The sequence below is a fragment of the Larimichthys crocea genome, chromosome XIX (genome assembly GCF_000972845.2).
Source record: "Larimichthys crocea isolate SSNF chromosome XIX, L_crocea_2.0, whole genome shotgun sequence".
Taxonomy (NCBI): Eukaryota; Metazoa; Chordata; class Actinopteri; family Sciaenidae; genus Larimichthys; species Larimichthys crocea.
Window position 1 is genome coordinate 2,964,319 of NC_040029.1, and position 19,522 is coordinate 2,983,840.

At 42.5% G+C, this 19,522-nt stretch overlaps 1 protein-coding gene across 1 annotated transcript in view; it reads right to left on the bottom strand.

The window, feature by feature from the left end:
- Window positions 1–14,319: 14,319 nt before the first annotated feature.
- Window positions 14,320–19,522, bottom strand: part of ccnt2b (cyclin T2b) — a 14,228-nt gene continuing 9,025 nt past the window's right edge. Inside the window, exons 8-9 of the mRNA XM_027291658.1 lie at window positions 16,473–16,543; window positions 14,320–16,388 (exon numbers count right to left, since the gene is read on the bottom strand). Of these exons, the coding sequence (XP_027147459.1) occupies window positions 15,312–16,388; window positions 16,473–16,543 (1,148 nt within the window). The 3' untranslated portion in view covers window positions 14,320–15,311. The remainder of the gene's footprint in view (window positions 16,389–16,472; window positions 16,544–19,522) is intronic.

Here is a 19,522-nt window from a genome sequence, read left to right on the forward strand (position 1 = left end):
GGACTTCTCTTGCCTCATCCTGCGAAATTAGGATTTTTTTTTTTTCCCCTTTCAGCGCATGAGCCAGAAAAAGGTCATGTCAGTCGTGTGACAAGAGTGACAGGTCTGGGGCATCATTACTGAGACTTGGAAGGTCTGTGTAAGCACCTTTGGTCACCTCAGGAGAATAGATCCCCACTGCGCTGCTGCCGGCCTAATGAGCACAGACAGCCCTGCATCTAATGAGAAGAGGGCGATTGCGACTGTCTTCCATCAGCCCTCTGCTCCATCGGTACAACATCCCATAATGCCTTGAACACGCGGCGTGAGCAGCCGAAACAGCGGAGGATATCTTGTCACACATCAATGCAGGGGCTATGGAGTCGGCGTAGGAACCTGCCAAAACGTCCCCATCGCAGGCCCACAGCTGAAAACATTGTGACTGGATTCCTTTAGGTTGACTTGATATTTATCTACACTTCTACACAGTCAATAAGCTCATGTGACAGCATAAATAGAGGCACTTTTCAGTCATTGTGGGAAAATATCAACTGCCTGGCCTCTATGTGGTCGCCTCTTTCCAGCTGGCGAAATATGTTTGGATTACGTCTACTAAAGCAGTCCCTAGTCAAACATTTTGTGAATTCCTGGCACCTCAAACTTAACTTACTTCTCTGTTCTGTCCTCAGCGTTTCAGATTGAAGCGTGTGTGTGTGATGCTTTATGGATGCCAGAAGTTACTTGCACCACCTTGCGCAACTCGTGCATCAAAAAAGGAGCACGTTTGCAGCATTTCTGCTATATTCGACTGGAAGCCGACAGCACGTTTAGCTCCTCGAGCCGCATTGAGAGGTTATGTTCTCTCAAACAAGTATGAACACCTTACGTGGGAACTAGTGGACAGATTGGCTTTGGACGCGGCAACAATTAATTCGCCTTTAGTGGTGGTCCAGATCTGGGATTTCTGCCACTAGATGATTATCACCTTGTAGCCGTAATTATAAAACAAGCCGGAAAAAATAGACCCGATTCCAAAAGTTTGGCATGAAAGTTTGCAAAGGCCAAGAAACGAGTTTAACATGAGGTGTTGGGAGCGATTTCTTGGGGTGTAAGCTGGAGAGTTGTTCAGCGTTGGCGGAGATTTTTTTGAGTGTCTTGTAGTTACCGAAAAAACTGTGGTCCAATCAAATGAGGAAAGAAGGAAACACCTTTTCTTAGCAGCAAACACAATTATTCTGTAAAGTTATATTGGCATTTAAACGTGCATTTTGGGCCAAGGCTGTGATGTAACTGATGAGGATGCCTTCCCTCCCTCATACAATCATTAGCAAAGAGCAAAGCCTATTAATACTCCGAAGAGAAGTTGGTGTAATTACTGTGGCTGAGGTAAACGTGCCATTTGCCTACATGCTTTTTGATATTTTGAGTGTATTGTGGCGAACAACACGGACAAACTATGAAGGTCATCCTCAGATTAGTCTGAAAACAATTTCACTGTGCAGCCAAGTCAAATGCAACCAATCTGTCATCAATCTTTCATCTACAGATTTTAAATCTGACTCCATACTTGCAAAATTATACCTGTCACAAATGTCCATTGAAATTTATTGATAAGTACTTGCACAATTGGCTGAGTGGGTTACTTTTTGGCCACTCAACCGTGGACATCTTCACACCCACACCACTTTTTTTTTTTTTTTTTTGTATATTCAGTTATGCCAATTTCTCAATTACTGTGTGAGTGGGATGGTGCAAAAAAAGGGGGGGAGGGGGGAGTTGGCCATAGCAAAAATTCACCATCAGCCCACACGGAATTATTCTATGTGAAGATATGAATCTTGTTTAATTATGTGATAGCGGGCAGGTTTGCCAGTCGCGATGAAAGGAGCGGGGTGTTCAGATATACCTGAAGAAGCGAGAGCTTCTCGACGAGTTGGACCATTTAACACGCGACAGAAGTATCAGTGTTAATCCTGAGAGTGTAAAAACTGAGTCAACACCATGCCAGTGTTTATATAAGTCTGCACCATTGGATATTTCAACTTTTTTTTTGGGGTGGTTTTGAACACATGATGTCCTAGATTTATATCAGGCGTGTGAGTGGCAACACTGCAAGCAGCAAGTAACTAACAGAAAATCAGGTGTGCGGCGTCTGACAGCAGCTGGGTGGTGGATGTTATGATCCGTTCTGTCATCTGACAAATGAGAGTCGCAACTCATCATGTAAGTCTAGTGCCAATGCAGGGTGCACAAAAGTCTCTGTCGCCGTGAAGTTGCCAAGCAACCGGCGGGGACTCCAAGAGGTCACTGCACCCGGGCCAAGACATAAATCGTGTTCGAATTGGATAAACATCACAGTATTCACTGAGCTTCTTGCAAATTTAACCCATCATTGCAGACAGCGCTGATGTGGTCCGTAATAGACACGGACACCGTGCAGGATTTTGCAGAAGAGGTGCCTACCTGTAGCTGACATAGGAGTCATGCTCGCTGGATGACTTTGATTCTTTCCATCATCATATTGGTTAGAAAATCAGCTAGTTGGTGTTAGTGTGTGTCCATCTTTTTTTGGAAAGGTTACCAAAACATTTTTGACTTTCTCCAAAAGTCAAATTTCACACTGAGCAGATTAAAAAACGAATGAAGTCGAAGGACAAGCAGAAAAAAACTAAAGATCCACTTTGAAATACATTCATGAAGGACATCGCTCCGGACGGGATTTAAAATAGCTGACTCTAGTTATTACTACTTCTACTACTATCGGGGTGGGGTGAAATATTATCCTCATATACACTCCAGACAGGATCAAAATCACTGACCACCACAGGTGAAAATCACCCACCACCATCCTCCCCTGGAAAAATAAATCTCATCAGCACAACCTCACCTAAAAGTACCACTTGTGAGCTTTAGAGGTGCAGGCAGGTGGATTGTTTTTACCTTTGGAAAGAGGCAGGCTAGCTATCTTCCCAAAATGTTGACCTTTAACCACAGATATGTGCCACATCCACATTCTTTCACGAGCCTTAAATATACTGTAGTAGCCGTGTGCGGATATTACAGGAAGCAACAATTGGGATTGGAAGATGTTGTCATTGAATGTCAAATTATCCAATGTCAATGTCCTTGTCTAGCTATAGGGTATGTCAAAGAGAGGGGCGAGATGCAATGAATGCACAAATGGGATAATGGCACACACTTTTGAACAGACTCTCCTTAAGGGCATTTGCTTGATTGCTGGACTGTAGGCCCCCTGTGGATTGTGGTGTTGAAAAGATACAGGCGGAGGGAGTTTCAGACACCGTTCAATGATGCAACAAGCCCTCTGACCTTCCCATCTTCCAAGATTGTCTTTACCGCAAGATCCTTAAATCTTTTAAGCTCGCGAATAGACAGAAATAATGGCGTCGCTACTGATTATTCTCACACACTTCTTTATTTTCGCTTCAGTTTTAACAACGTCTGTGGGGAACTTGACTCGCTTTAGCCACAGAGAAAAGGGGACAGATAGAGAGTAATGAAGACAATACAATCGGTAAATACAACAATCGAACATATTCAGATAAACGGAGCAAATAAATAAAGATACATCATCTTTGCAGGTTTACAGTGGCATTATAAGAGGGCGCTGTATAAACATAAATGTGTCCAAACAGGTGTATATACTGAAGTTATAGTAGGTGTCCTGTAACGTGATTGAGCGTTTGTCAAATTAATGATTCAAAGGGAGAAAAAAGAGCATGATACACATTGGAGGAATTACCCAGCAGCAGGTGGAGCTCATCTTTGGGTTATTTCTCTCAGACTCACAGAGGATTCGTTTTGTTACACCCACAAAAGCATAAATCGCTGCCTCATAAACACACACACATATACACCTCTGTTGTTTAGGATATGTTGATAGAACATTACAGATGTTTCAGTGGCAAAACAATCTTTTTAGCGTCATTATCGCAATGTCAGTGTTCATGACAGCACCATAGGTGAACAAAGGAGAAAAAAAAAGTTTAATATGGACACAAACAGAAATCCTTTTTGTGTTATAAGGACTGCTGCTTGTTATACCTGCTGTGCTTGTGTGGTGCAGCAGGTATAAAAATATATAATTTTTAATGCTTGTCATTATTGTGTAATATATTTTGCGAAACTGCAGTAGTTATAGAAGCAAGATACCATTATCATAACTCAAAACTGAAACCAGAGTCGCTATTTTCATCCGTGCTGCTTCACCTTAAAATATCAATAAACCCTTGGCAGCACCCCCACTGCTTCACCGCGCCGCTGCAAATACAGAAAACCAGATTTCTATGCTCTGTCGACCCAAATCCAGCTTTGGAAAGCCTCAACTCCTACCTTTCCTAATTCAGCTTTCTCAATAATCAACTCATCCTCCTCCTCATACTCCCACTCGGTCACATAATCCATAACGTTTTATTTCACTGCTACGCCGATGACACCCAGCTGTATATCCGGGTGATCCAAATAACTGCTTCTGTCCTGTTCAGTACAGGACGTCCTAGAACTTGAAACAGAAGGTAGAACAAAATATAGTTCGTCCTCTGCAAACAGAAGTTTTTGAATGTTTGTATATCCTACTCCTTGTACATCACGAGAAACTTCAAAGCCAGTCCTCATTGCGATTTATTTCAAACTTTAATTGATCATTGTTAACTATCTGAAAGCTCTGACCTCAAGATATTTCTTCTCTGAACCTTCATGCTACTTGGGGCTGGTTAAGGCTTAGATCCAACATATAAACAGACATCAAAGCTCATTTAATTGCATTTAAAAGTCTGCTTCTTTTTTTGTAATGTAGCCTGAGCGAAGTACAACCTTTTTGCCTGTCTTCCAGAACAAGCTGCATAAAATCAATTAATTATACATTGTAAGGTCACTGCAGGTCCTAAAAACTCCTTGTCTCTTTGCTGACTGCATAATTTTGTCAGCAAATGTGGTGTTTGCCTTTTTCTTTTTTCTTTTTTGGCAGTGATTAGTCATTGATCGCTATGATGGAAACCTAGCTCCTAATAGGCTTATGGCAGGGAAGCTAACACTTAACAAAATAATGAAATGGGAATTCTCTTTTTAGCTCTGTTTTGGTCTCTAACAACTCCTGAGAAAACTTGCTCTTTAGCTTCTAAATGCTTCACTATGTTAACTAGTTAATCATTTGTGTTTTGGCTCTTTGTTACTGAGTAAATAGCTGCTTCAGAAAACTAGAAGCTTCCTGCTGCTGCTATAAATGAAGTTGATGAGAGCTGTGAGTCGAAACCAAAACTGCAAACTTGTGGGCCGTAAAACCAAAATGGTGAAGTGGAAGACATTAAAGTGCTCCAAAGAACTGAGGGGAACTGCAGAGTCAGGTGATGATTCTTCAGGTGTTTTTGTCCTGCTCCCAGAGTGTACTCCTTACAGGAGCACAGTCTGTGGGTTGTTCTTTTTTTCTCTCCTCCCCTCTCCCCATGTTGTATCCCTTTTTTCTTCTTTCCTTTGTTTCTTTCATTTCACTGCCACTGTACCTGTACTTTTAGGCATGTGACAAATAATAAACTTAAATAATAAACTTAAACTTAAACTTAAACTTCACCATGAGCAATACAATAAACATTTGATCGTTAATATAAAATATTGTTATATCTGGCTTTAATTTTGGATGGCAGTCTGACTCACATTACAACATGTTAAAAACAAGAATAGGACCAGTTCAGACCAGTATCTGTAATTTGCATTGATACTCAAAGTCTCTGAAACTTTACTAAATTAAGCGTTTTGTTTCCCTTGGGTGTTCAGCTCATTTGAGATTTGGTGACTCATTTTCACACTCATCAAACCTTTCAGTGAAGCCCTGCGTGCAACTATGTCCACTCATTTAATGAATCTTTTTCTTCAGTTTCTCACCTGTTGGTACTTCTTACTTTATACATGCTGACAAAAGTAGGTAGCACAGAATTAATTTTTCTCTTCAGTCAGTTGCTTAAAGGTCCAGTATGTAAGATGCAGGAGTATCTATTGGCAGGAATTAAATATAATATTCATTAGTATGTTTTCATTAGTCTATAATCACCTGGAAATGAGAATTGTTGTTTTTTTGTCGCCTTGTTACACCATGTCCGTCATGTTGAACCATCATTTTTCTACAGTAGCCTTGAGCGGACAAACCACACTGGCTCTTGATATGACATTTTTCTTTTTATGTGAATTTCACCTGACTTTGTCCTACATGCTTGGAAGGAGACAGCGAGAGGTGTGGTAGTGTATTCATTTGGTAGCAATCTGCAACTTCACCACTAGGTGCCACTAAATCCTTATATTAAGGCTTATGCGTAATTTACTGCGTGGCTTTGGGGCTTTGGCTTTGGCCGTGGGTGTTGTTACAGGTGGCTTGTTTGGACACCCAAGCTTCATTCAGTCGCTCATAGGTGGATTTTCAAACTTTGAACAGAGCCAGGACCTTATGCTAAGCTAAGCTATGCTAAGCTAATCGACTTGCTCGCTGTAGCTTCATATTTAGTATACAGACATGTGTGGTATTGATCTTCTCGTCTAACTCTTGGCAAGAAAGCAAGTAAGCACGTTTCCCAAAATTCCATTTTAATAATCATCATCATTATTGTTATTAGACTATTATCATTATTAGGCTAGGAAATCCTTTCAGTTGTTAAGACACTGTTGACAAAAGCGATAGCAGAGGATAAACTGAGCCATTAGGAGGAAAATAATTATTGGGGTAGGTATTTTCTTGGTGTTGTGATTGCAGGGTCATTATGCTCTCCCTGTTGAAACAAACCAGCAGAGAGCCTCCATCTCGGCTGTAGCCGTTATCATCGCCCTTCAGAGAATATAAAAAGGAAAACACTTCAGCAGCAGGCTAATTAAAACCAGAGAGGTCTGGATGAGGAGGCCAAACAACCCACACAGGTGGCGGGCACGTCACTGTGTGTGTGTGTGTGTGTGTGTGTTTGTATGTGCGTGTGTGTGTGAGTTACTGTAGCACATCATGTTTATGCATGTCTGTATGTGACTGTATGAGTGTGGGTGTGTGTGTGAGGCAGCAAATTCATGTCCTTTTTTATTTGTGTGTGTTTGCACCTCTCTCTCTCACACACACACACATCTGTGAGTGTGTGTGAGGCAGCAAAGGACAATGTTAAAATGTGTGTGTGTGTTTGTATTTTTGAGGCAGCAGTTCCTGTTTGTGTGTGTCAGAGGTGTATGATTGTTAGAGGTGCTTTCCATTCATTTTAATGGCTTCAGCCTCCCTCCACTGCTGTCTCTTCATTCTGCTGCCTCCACCGCTGACAGGAAGGACCCAGCAGCTTTCATCTGACAGGACCCTGCTCAAATAGGCCATTGGTGCACCATAATTAGTTCAAATGTCGAAGCCGGTGAATTATTGATGATTGGGGACGAGCAGGGAGGAAGACATTTCACATCAACTGTGCGTGTGTGTGTGTGTTTTTTTTTTTAGCTGTCTCTTTTTAAAGGACAGCTGGTGCTTTGCGGTTCCCACCACAAACATGAATCTCTGGTGTTCAGGCCACGAGAGGATGCATTTGCATCGGGGCGGAGAAATAAACTGGGGTAGTAAAGGGAATAATTACAGAGGAAAACTGTGAAATAATGTCTTGTTTTTCACTGAGAACAGCTGGTTAAAGAGAGTGCTGCAGCTTCTTTTTTTTTTTTTACCATGTGAAAAAAGGGATACCTTAGCACTGGTTGGAAACAAAAAGTAAACCACACCATGAAGACAGAAGCTAATTTATGCTCCTGCCAATCATTGGATATAATTGCGCTACCCTGGCATAATGGCAGCCAGGCCCAGTCATTTTCCCCCTCCGGCTCTATCTCAGGTACTTAGAGGGGTTTCCATCAGCTCCTGATTTTTCAAGAGAGACCTCTCAGACAGGAATGACAATGGACTTTCAATGGCTTATAATTATGCCACTTTCCTGCACAATTTCCTGGGCATCATTTGCATTAAGACTCATATGGGTATAAGTGCACCATATGCGGCTCTGCAAAGGCCTTTTGATCAACTCCAACGGCTGAAATTACCAAGTGCCGTGACATTTCCTGGAATGCCTATGAGCCTCCGCCGTCCGACAGTTATCTGAATCTGTTAATTAGATGGATCAAGTCCAAAGTTTGTGTCTGTACAAGGCGACACGTGTGTCTTTGTGTGTGTGTACGTGTGTGTGAGGGTCGTGACTGAGGATCACAAAAGTGTGCTGAGAGGCACCTTGGATTCATGGCATGAAAAGCAGCGTCCTTTTTTCAAGGTTATTCAACACTGCGTCTTGTTTTGTTTTTTTTAATTCCTCTAAAAACAGAAAATGATGCTGGATGTTTGTGATGCTGCTGCTGGCACTGAAAGGCCAAAGGTAACACTGCCATCTAGTGTACGTGAGGCAGTGAAACAGCTATGAATCAGGCACATGAAGTGGGATTTCTGCACATCAGAACAGGCATTTTTTGTGAAAAATGTCTGTCAGTGCTGATATTATTCACCTCTCAAATAAAATGGATTTAAATGATGCTGTTATTTTTGTGTATCCGTTCATCTGGCAGGTGGATGACATAAAAAAAAAAGGAGTAAATGTCTTGAAATCATATTTTTAAACTTAATCATCCATTAACTTTTAATTTGCTGTCTTACCTGCTCAAACAATCATGACGATAATAATGGTATTTGTGTCTGAGACCTTTGCCTGCCGCACAGCTACAGTATGTTCCAGCCTTTTGAGTTGTAATTAGAGCTTGGACGGTGTTTTCCTTTCAGATGGCTCTTAATTCTGGGATTTGTTGCTCACAAAAGCAGCTCTCATATCTCTTCCTCTCTGCGGATTTTCGAGCAGTAGGCGTCTCTTATTCAGCTCGAGAGGTTGCTGAAAATAAATCATCACCCTCCCACCAGTATGCGAGAATGTCCAGATGGTTGAATTTTCACTGACGTCCTCCCGCTGAATTTCCCCATTGTCTTCCATGCTAAAATTAGAAGGTAATACTGGGTGAAAACGCTGCGTCTGCTCTGAGGGTGCTAGTTAATTATCAGGAACTGGATTTATGTTCCACCCACAAATGAAGCATCAACTCTGTATTGTGTGAGAGTGTAAAGTCCAACGCTAAACCTTGAAACCCCCCCTTGAGGTTTGTTGGAAGGACTCAATGGCAGGTTTCGCTGTCAGTCTTGTTCCTTTGGCAAGAACAAAAGAAAACCCTCAAGGTAATGTAGCTGCTGACAGGAAAAGATGATTCCTCTCATTGTTTCTACAATTAAGACACAAAACAACACTCAGATGCAAAGAAGCACGCTTAAATATTCTGCTCATGCAGTAGCACAACATGTATTTCCAATCACGCCTTGTTACTCCCATTAACATTACTAATTCAGGAGCCCAGCAACCCAACTACTTATCACTTCAGTACTTTATTAGAGCTGGCTGCTTTAAACATAGCCTGAGCTGGAAGCTGATATTGTGGCCATTTATTGTATTGTTCAGTGAGTAGCCTGTAACATAATCAATTAATCAACTTACTGTATATGTGAGCAGACAGGCAGCAAGAAGTGACCATTGTATGTCGTGTTTTGATGAAAATTTTCTTTGGCGGCGTTTGACAAATGACTGTTTTATCTTCAAATGCAGCAAGGGCTTAAATTCAATGGGGAATAAATCCAATGTTATGAGGCTGGGATTAAACCATCTGCATGATTTGGCAATTCTTTTCATTTTTTTTTACATGCTATATGTGATTTCCAGGCCAACATTAGGGGTTTAAGGGTTTTCTTATTTTTGCACTGAGGATGGTGAAACTTGTCAATTTGAGAACATGAAATTAGGTTTGAAGACTGCTCAGATTTGACAGGGAAAGAAAGTCTTTAGCAACACCCATAAACTGTTCAAAGGTGGATTTGGGGGGGCATTTCCTGTGATCAGTGTTTGACTAATCTTTACATATTTACTCTTTTTCTAGTAGTACGGGGCATTTTTAGGCACATAAATTGTATCAACGTCGCCTTAAAAAGAAAAGGTTGACCCAAAAGAAACAATCTGAACTTCCCCTAGAGCTTTCAACTGTATCACAGGGTCTTCCAACAAAAAATAATAAAATATACACATTTGAAAAGCTGGAACAAGTACATTTGTGCTTTCCAAATTGCCTAGAAACCATGAATCAATCTTAAAAACTGTAGCTCATTTCTCTCCCTTGAGGTCTAGAAACTTCTTTACCTTTCAAACAGTTCGTAGAAGTCACCAAGAAAGGAAGTCACCACAAATTGTGGTTAAAAGCTGCAAAAGGCATAGCAAGTGGTGTCTCCTTCTTCTTTTTAGGATTTTAATGGCAGTTGGCATCCATGTTGTTGCATTACTGCCCCCTTCTGTTTTTCACTTCTTTTCCGGTTTCATGTTTGTTATATTCTTTTAATTACTTCATTAAAACTTCTTCCCTCTCTATATTTTCCACACTCAAGCACAATCTTAATCTCAGTTTCCCCTCTCTCTGTTGTACCTCCAGCTCGATATTATTATGTGTTCTGCTGTTTCCCTCTCCACAGGCACTGCATTGGGCAGCCTGTCTGGTTCTTACCTGAGCTCCTGGTGGGCGGAGTCTTCATTAGTGCAATTGGTTGCACCTGGTCATGGGAGTATTTAAGATCACCTGTTTCCCTTGTTCCTGCTTTCACTCCATGGTTAGCTCCCCTCCATGCAACACAGGTTTGGATTTGTTTGCTTTGGTTTAGTTGTGCTTAGTTTAAGTTTATACCATATTACATGTAGTACACATTTTAAGTTTTGGTGAGTAAGTTTGAAGGCAAGTGTTTTATGTGGGTAGGCAGAGGATTCATAACATTTGTGTGGCTTTGTGCCAACATTTTGGAGGGAAGTTTTCCCTCCAAAATGTTGCAACAAACGTCGGAGGGAAAACTGTTTTTGGTGAACTTGTACCCTTTTTTTAAAAAAGTTGTTTCAAATTCATTATTTGGTCTTGTTGTCTGAGCCTTAGTGAAGTAATTGTTCTGTGCTGCATGAAGACTTGTTAGGCAGTCAGAAAGGACAATCAGTTTATCTGCCTGGTTGATAGGCCAGGAAGCCTGACTGATCTTGGTTTAGGTAAGGCATTTTTGTGGGAATACAGATTAAGTTTAAGCGGTCAGAAATAAGTTATTCATAAAAGCACCTATCAGTTAAGACTTTAGCTCACCTGTATGCATTTAAGCTCACCTGTCTCCTTTTTATTTTGATTCTTATCTTTCTGTCTCCATGCACCACATGTGTTTGGTCGGGTTGTGCTTATCTTTACTTTATAAAACAAGCTTGTCTTTCAGGTTTTGATGCGTTTGAAGGCATCGCACCTTGTACAGTTGCGTAAGCAGGCAGAGTATTTGACTTAGGAGTTGGTAGGCCCTGCAGGCCTTGACGTGTGTGTGTTCAGGCGTTTTTGGAGGGAAGACTGTTTTGCTTTAAAGTTTCATTTAATTGTTTGGCCACCAGTGAAATAAGTGTTCTGTGCTGCATGAAGACGACAGATACATTTGTTAGGTCTTGGTTAGGCAAGTCCTTTATTTCATATCAGTATTTGTCTAGTCTTGTATTTGTTTGAGCATATTGTTTTGCAGTATCATGCTGTAGTGATAAGTGTTGGTCTGTGGGCAATTATTAAAATAACTGTTGAATGACAGTTGAATTAATTTGGCTCACCTGTGTCCATTTCTTGGACTCCATGGCTGGCTCCCCTCCATGGACCACATGGTTTGTCTGGTTTGGTTGTGCTTCATTTTACACCATACAAGTGTTACAAGTTGGTGCTTGTCTGTTAGGTTTTGGTGAGTAATTTCAAAGGCATGGCACTTTGAACAGTTTCTCATGTGTGCATTTTTGACACTTGTGTTTTATGTCTGGTTGTGTAGGCCTTGATTGGTCCTTCTAAGCATTTTGGTATGAATACACAAAGATTTACAGTTTTATATGCATTTCTTTGTTATATCAGAGCATCTTGCAGTGTCATGCTTTTGTGTAGGTAAATGTTCTGTGCACAATTCTTTGAACATGGCTGACTACAGAGGATTATGTTGTAGGGGTAGGTGGTTCCTGGTTAATCATTTGGTTGGTCTACTGGAGTACACTTATTTATTTGGTCTTTGTTGGGCCCATTATTGAAGTAAGTTCTGTGTGCAATCACTCTGGAACAGCTGCAGGAAAACTAGGGATTAGTTTGTTAGGTTTTGGTTAGACAGTCAGTGGTGAGTCCATCCAGCATTAATTTGGCTCACCTGTCTCCTTCCATCTGACTCACGGCTGGCTCCCCTCATGCACCATGTTTTTGGTTTGGCACTTTAGTGTTACAAATCTGGGGCTTGTCAATTTCAGGTTTCGGTGTATGTAATGGAGGCCTAGCAAACCCAGTTTTCCATGTAGGTCATTTGACCGTTTGGCTGGTTGGTAGTTTGTAAAGCTTGTGATAGTCAGAAATAACTCCACATCATTTGGTTGTACTTTTTGCTTTATTTCACATATGAGCTTTTGATGAACGCCATAACACTTTAAACTGTTATGTGGGTATGCAGAGTTTAACGTTTTTGTTTTATGTGCCTGGTCGGTAGGCCTTGATAGTGTTTTGGTGTGTTTCATATCCAGTATTAGTCTTGGAGATGCTTCAGCCTGTTTTGCAGAATCATGCTCTACTGTAGGTAAGTGTTCTGTGCACAATTATTTTTGGAGTGGTCCCTGGTAGGCATAGCGATGCAACACTGGGGTTCTGTAGATTACATTTTGTTGCTGCTGTTAACTTGGTTATAGCTGATACTCTGGAGCATGTTGACAGATAGTGACTGCTTTTCTGAACTATCAGGAGTTGGTGCACAAGTGCCGACCATGGAGCTGCATGCAGACTTGGGACAAATTTTAAGGTTTGGTTTAGCAGTCTGAAGTAGGCCTTTTTAATGTCACTTACCTCCAGGTTGTTTTTGTGGGTCTAAATAGATTTGGAGCATTTTCTGGGTGACATTGACTTTGAAACCCATGAGGGTTTTTTTTTTTTCTTTTTTATAAATGTACCAAAGAGCAGATAATTGCAGAGCAGCATATGCTTGAAATGACTGGGTAGAGAGTGAAGGACACTGAGGTTAACCTTTTGGGAAAGTTTTGACATTTGAGCAACACAGACTTGACTTTTGATGCTGGTTTTCTGCTCTAGATGTTTGCTTCACTGTGACATAGTAGTTAGAGGTACTGTGGTTTTTATTAGCAATTGAGCATAAGGCTGAGAATGCAACACTGAAGAGTGTCCTCGTGCATGGTGTACTCTTGGTCAGTGTCATTCCAGTGGAGACTTTCTGCCAGTGATGTCTTACTGTGTCCTGTAAAGTCTTTTTGGTCTAGAAATAGTCTGGCAAGTGTGAAACCTGTGCAGATTGTGGGTGCTACACGAATTGTTTCTGGGCTGTCTAGCCTGACTGTAGTTGGACATGAACATGTCATGGTAGCATTGAGTTGTTTCCCTGGTTAGACTGTCCCAGTTACAATATTGTGACACTGGGGGCAGAAAACTTTCAAGCATCAGTGTTTAATGGTAACTTTGTTCTGTTCTGGCAATGTGGTTGAACAACTGGGAAGTCCCCCAGGTGTAGTGACTGACTTGGACACCATGCTACTGCAGTCATTAAAACATGTATGCTGGGTAGACGAAGGCAGTGTCCTAATGGCAGATTAAAGAGTTTTCATTACTCTGATCATACAGAAGCTGTCATTGTGTTTCAGGTCATCTCTCAAACTGCTTCCATGGTACCATACTGCAGCATGAAGAGGAGATATGGTGTGCTAAATTATTATTATTCAGGTGGATGAACTGGGCATTGGGTAAATAAACAGAAGTGTATACATTACATCATTAGTTTATCAAACTAATGACTTAACTCAATTCAGATTTATTAGAAGGCAGTTTCTGAATTTACAAGATGACTCCAGCAGGCTCTCCATGCTTGACCCAAAGCCCCCCAACACTGGCCCTCCAGTAAGCTGCAGCAGAAGCCCTCTGCCCCCAAGCCTTCACACCAGTATTCTGTTGGAGGACCGGATGACTGTTGGCATGGTGCTGTCACCACACTGTATGTATGTATGTATGTATGTATGTATGTATGTATGTATGTATGTATGTATGTATGTATGTATGTATGTATGTATGTATGTATGTATGTATGTATGTATGTATGTATGTATGTATGTATGTATGTATGTATGTATGTATGTATGTATGTATGTATGTATGTATGTATGTATGTATGTATGTATGTATGTATGTATGTATGTATGTATGTATGTATGGTAAATAAATGAATAAAAACTCACTTGTACACCTTTATTTGGGCTCCAATACACAAATCAAGGATATGTTCATCAATACAGTCTGCTTTAGATCTCATTATACACTGAATCGAGGAAGGTTTGGACTGACGCAATAAACCAACAGATTGAAATCTGAACTACAGTCCTATATACACAATCTTATTTTAGAGATCTGTATTTTCTGATAGTTAATAACATTTATCATAGCGATTGACAAAGTACAATCACAAGGCCTTTTTGCAATTTTTAGCCGATATATCTTAAATGCACTTTCACAGCAGATGTAACGTAAACTTCATTTGTAGCTCTATAATGAGTCTGCACATTAAGTTCAGGTGCGGCCTTGGAGGTCCCAATAGACAGCGAATGGAATCGGCCTCACGTTTGTTTTTTGTTTTTCTGGAACTATCGATGCACTTTTTTTTTTTTAAATATAAGCAGACCATGTTTTCCTAAGACAGACGTTTAGAGTTCTGCCCTCTTCGTCAGCAAATGGACGAGGTGATACATCTCCACAGACACAGGTAATAAACCCAAACAGAGGAAGATTCGTTCTTATATCAAAAAAGTTCAAGACCTGAGATTTTTAGTGGAACAAAATGTCTTAACATACAAAAAAAAAAAAATTACTTTCTGTAAACTGTCACAATGGCTGCGAACACTAGCTATGTCTTCCCTTTTGTGACTGAAAACATGCACGTTAAAATCATGTCAGCTCGCATTAAAAGAACGTTTAAAAAAAAAAACATTTTTCCAGCCGCATTCTTAAAAACATCTCATGGTTTGTTTTTTTTGTTGCAAGCTAGTAGTACACAGCTCTATGCATATAATTTTACATTTTTGACAGCTTTACGAGAATCAATTATCAGTGTGTAGACACGACTGAAGGCGATGCGAGTTCCAATAACTTAAGACAAATAAATTCATTTTTTAAAATTCTATTAAACGTGGTAATACCTTATTCTAGACAACACCGGGGACTCCTCGAGGTTACAAGTTCATTCCTTGGGCACTTAGTAAAGAGTCCAGCATGTCAAAAGTGTCTTTGTAGTCAGTGTGTTGGCCGTTGGCGGTCAGCAGGCCGTTGGTTCCGTCGTGGCCGTGGTGCTCCATCATCCTCTGGCCGCTCTCTGACGAGTAGTGGGACGAGCTGAGGCCTCCTTTGGAGCTCCTGCTCTTGGACGAGTGGTGGTGGTGGTTGTTGTGGTTGCCGGCGTCCGAGTGAGGCCTCTTGCGGGAAGAGCCGGATGAGCTCACGTCGTTGCAGTGGCCGCTGGCGGCTCGTAGAGATAAGGAGGCGTTGTCTATCGTCCCTCTGCCGCTGCCGCTTAGGGAATAAGCGTGCGAGTGGCCGTGCCTCGAGTGGCGGTGGCTGCTGTGTTCTTTGTGCTTGTCTTTCCCAGGCAGAGTCCCGCCCTGCTCTGAGCCGCCGTGACGCTCTGATGAAACCTTGATCCTCATCTTGAGCTCCTCGCTGGTGGCAGAGCCGTTCTCGGAGAAAGAAGCAGGCAGCCGAGACTTTTTGGAGCTGGACTTCTCTCTCCTGCCGTCGCTCGACTGGCCTGCCTGCTGCGGCTGCGAGCGTTTCTTATGGTGGTGTGAGGAGAGGGGTGGAGGAGGCGCGTACATGTCTGTGCCCGTCTCCTCTTTTACACCGTTCTGCAAGGCCAGCTCCGCCGCGTGTTTCTCTCTGTACTTTTCAAGAGTCAAGACTTTCTGTGGCCGCGAAAAGGCGGCGGCGGCGGCGGCGGCGTTCGCGGCGAGCTGCTGGTGTTTGCTACTCGACCCGCCTGAGGCTTTGTGTTCGTGTTTCACCAGCGTGAAGTCTGAAGGGTGGGGCTCGGAGAACTGCTCGTAGCCACAGGACTTGGACTGGTCGCTCAGCGGCTGGTAGGAACCGAAGGGGACTGCGATGGAGTTGAGAGAGGGCATGTCGTTGGAGTCTGATCCGGAGGTGGAAGGGAAGAAGGAGTTGGTGACACCGGGAAGGCCGTCTAAGGACGTCCCTTGGAAGGCACTATCCACTGTTGGACCCTCTGTCTTTGGCTTCTTAGCTGCTTGAATGGCCTTAAAAAAAACAACAAAGGAAAGCAACATGAGACAGTGTCCTCTAACAGTCACACCATGCGTCGTCATGTATTCATTACTCACCCTCCAGTTTCGTATCCTCTTCAGCCTGCTGGGCGTTTTCTCCAGGATCTGAAGGAACTCGTGTGTGAGCTCTGAAAAACAGCGAACAGCAATGTTAGTGATCACCTCTTCATACTGAGGACTCCTTTCTGCTTTCATATTTTGTTGTATGGTTGCTATTTGTATGTTTTCCATATGTGAAACTGTCAGAGAGTTGCTATTTGTATGTTTTCCATATGTGAAACTGTCAGAGATGTAATAATTCTGTTTATTATAGAGAGTAGCACGTATGTTCTACGTCCTGATTAACTAAGGGAGTACTGTACAAAATGCGTGTAAAAAGGTGTATAAAAGTGTGTGGTTAGGGGTTTTACGGACTTAAAACATGTATAATTGTAAAACTTACTTCGCGGATTCCGTTTACGCCCACTGCGTCTGTCATGAAACAGGCAACCTGCCCTAGCAACGTCTGGGTGGGCAGGGAGTGTGCTGCGTGCTGTGAGAGCACCAGGAGTGAGTGACACAGGCAAAACTCCGGAGAATTAAATGCAGACGGCTTAAAACATTTACGTGACAAGTACTCGATGGTCGCGATATAGTCTTTTCGTACATCTCACGTAGAACAAGCCGCGATATATCGAGTATATTCTATATATTGCCCACCCCTACTTTTACATATACGAGATGGCCAGAATATTAAAAAACTGCTCTCTATAAAAAACAGAATTATTAGATCTCTGACAGTTTCACATATGGAAAACATACAAATAGCAACCATACAACAAAATATGAAAGCAGAAAGGAGTCCTCAGTATGAAGAGGTGATCACTAACATGGCTGTTCACTGTTTTTCAGAGCTCACACACGAGTTCCTTCAGATCCTGGAGAAGACGCCCAGCAGGCTGAAGAGGATACGAAACTGGAGGGTGAGTAATGAATACATGACGACGCATGGTGTGACTGTTAGAGGACACTGTCTCATGTTGCTTTCCTTTGTTGTTTTTTAAGGCCATTCAAGCAGCTAAGAAGCCAAAGACAGAGGGTCCAACAGTGGATAGTGCCTCAAGGGACGTCCTTAGACGCCTTCCCGGTGTCACCAACTCCTTCTCCCTTCCACCTCCCGCCGGATCAGACTCCAACGACATGCCCTCTCTCAACTCCACGCAGTCCCCTTCGGTTCCTACCAGCCGCTGAGCGACCAGTCCAAGTCCTGTGGTACGAGCAGTTCCCGAGCCCCACCCTTCAGACTTCACGCTGGTGAAACACGAACACAAAGCCTCAGGCGGGTCGAGTAGCAAACACCAGCAGCTCGCCGCGAACGCCGCCGCCGCCGCCGCCTTTTCGCGGCCACAGAAATTCTTGACTCTTGAAAAGTACAGAGAGAAACACGCGGCGGAGCTGGCCTTGCAGAACGGTGTAAAAGAGGAGACGGGCACAGACATTGTACGCGCCTCCTCCACCCCTCTCCTCACACCACCATAAGAAACGCTCGCAGCCGCAGCAGGCAGGCCAGTCGAGCGACGGCAGGAGAGAGAAGTCCAGCTCCAAAAAGTCTCGGCTGCCTGCTTCTTTCTCCGAGAACGGCTCTGCCACCAGCGAGGAGCTCAAGATGAGGATCAAGGTTTCATCAGAGCGTCACGGCGGCTCAGAGCAGGGCGGGACTCGCCTGGGAAAGACAAGCACAAAGAACACAGCAGCCACCGCCACTCGAGGCACGGCCACTCGCACGCTATTCCCTAAGCGGCAGCGGCAGAGGGACGATAGACAACGCCTCCTTACTCTACGAGCCGCCAGCGGCCACTGCAACGACGTGAGCTAATCCGGCTCTTCCCGCAAGAGGCCTCACTCGGACGCCGGCAACCACAACAACCACCACCACCACTCGTCCAAGAGCAGGAGCTCCAAAGGAGGCCCTCAGCTCGTCCCACTACTCGTCAGAGAGCGGCCAGAGGATGATGGGACACCACGGCCACGACGGAACCAACGGCCTGCTGACCGCCAACGGCCAACACACTGACTACAAAGACACTTTTGACAGCTGGACTCTTTACTAAGTGCCAAGGAATGAACTTGTAACCTCGAGGAGTCCCCGGTGTTGTCTAAGATAAGGTATTACCACGTTTAATAGAATTTTAAAAAATGAATTTATTTGTCTTAAGTTTTTGGAACTGCATCGCCTTCAGTCGTGTCTACACACTGATAATTGATTCTCGTAAAGCTGTCAAAAATGTAAAATTATATGCATAGAGCTGTGTACTACTAGCTTGCAACAAAAAAAACAAACCATGAGATGTTTTAAGAATGCGGCTGGAAAAATGTTTTTTTTTTTAACGTTCTTTAATGCGAGCTCATGATTTTAACGTGCATGTTTTCAGTCACAAAGGGAAGACATAGCTAGTGTTCGCAGCCATTGTGACAGTTTACAGAAAGTAATTTTTTTTTTTTTTTTTTGTATGTAAGACTTTTGTTCCACTAAAAATCTCAGGTCTTGAACTTTTTTGATATAAGAACGAATCTTCCTCTGTTTGGGTTTATTACCTGTGTCTGTGGAGATGTATCCACTCGTCCATTTGCTGACGAAGAGGGCAGAACTCTAAACGTCTGTCTAGGAAAACATGGTCTGCTTATATTTAAAAAAAAAAAAGGGCACGATAGTTCCGAAAAACAAAAACAAACGTGAGGCCGATTCCATTGCTGTCTATTGGGACCTCCAAGGCCGCACCTGAACTTAATGTGCAGACTCATTATAGAGCTACAAATGAAGTTTACGTTACACTGCTGTGAAAGTGATTTAAGATATATCGGCTAAAAATTGCAAAAAGGCTTGTGATTGTACTTTGTCATCGTATGATAAATGTTATTAACTATCAGAAAATACAGATCTCTAAAATAAGATTGTGTAATTAGGACTGTAGTTCAGATTTCAATCTGTTGGTTTATTGCGTCAGTCCAAACCTTCCTCGATTCAGTGTATAATGAGATCTAAAGCAGACTGTATTGATGAACATATCCTTGATTTGTGTATTGGAGCCCAAATAAAGGTGTACAAGTGAGTTTTTATTCATTTATTT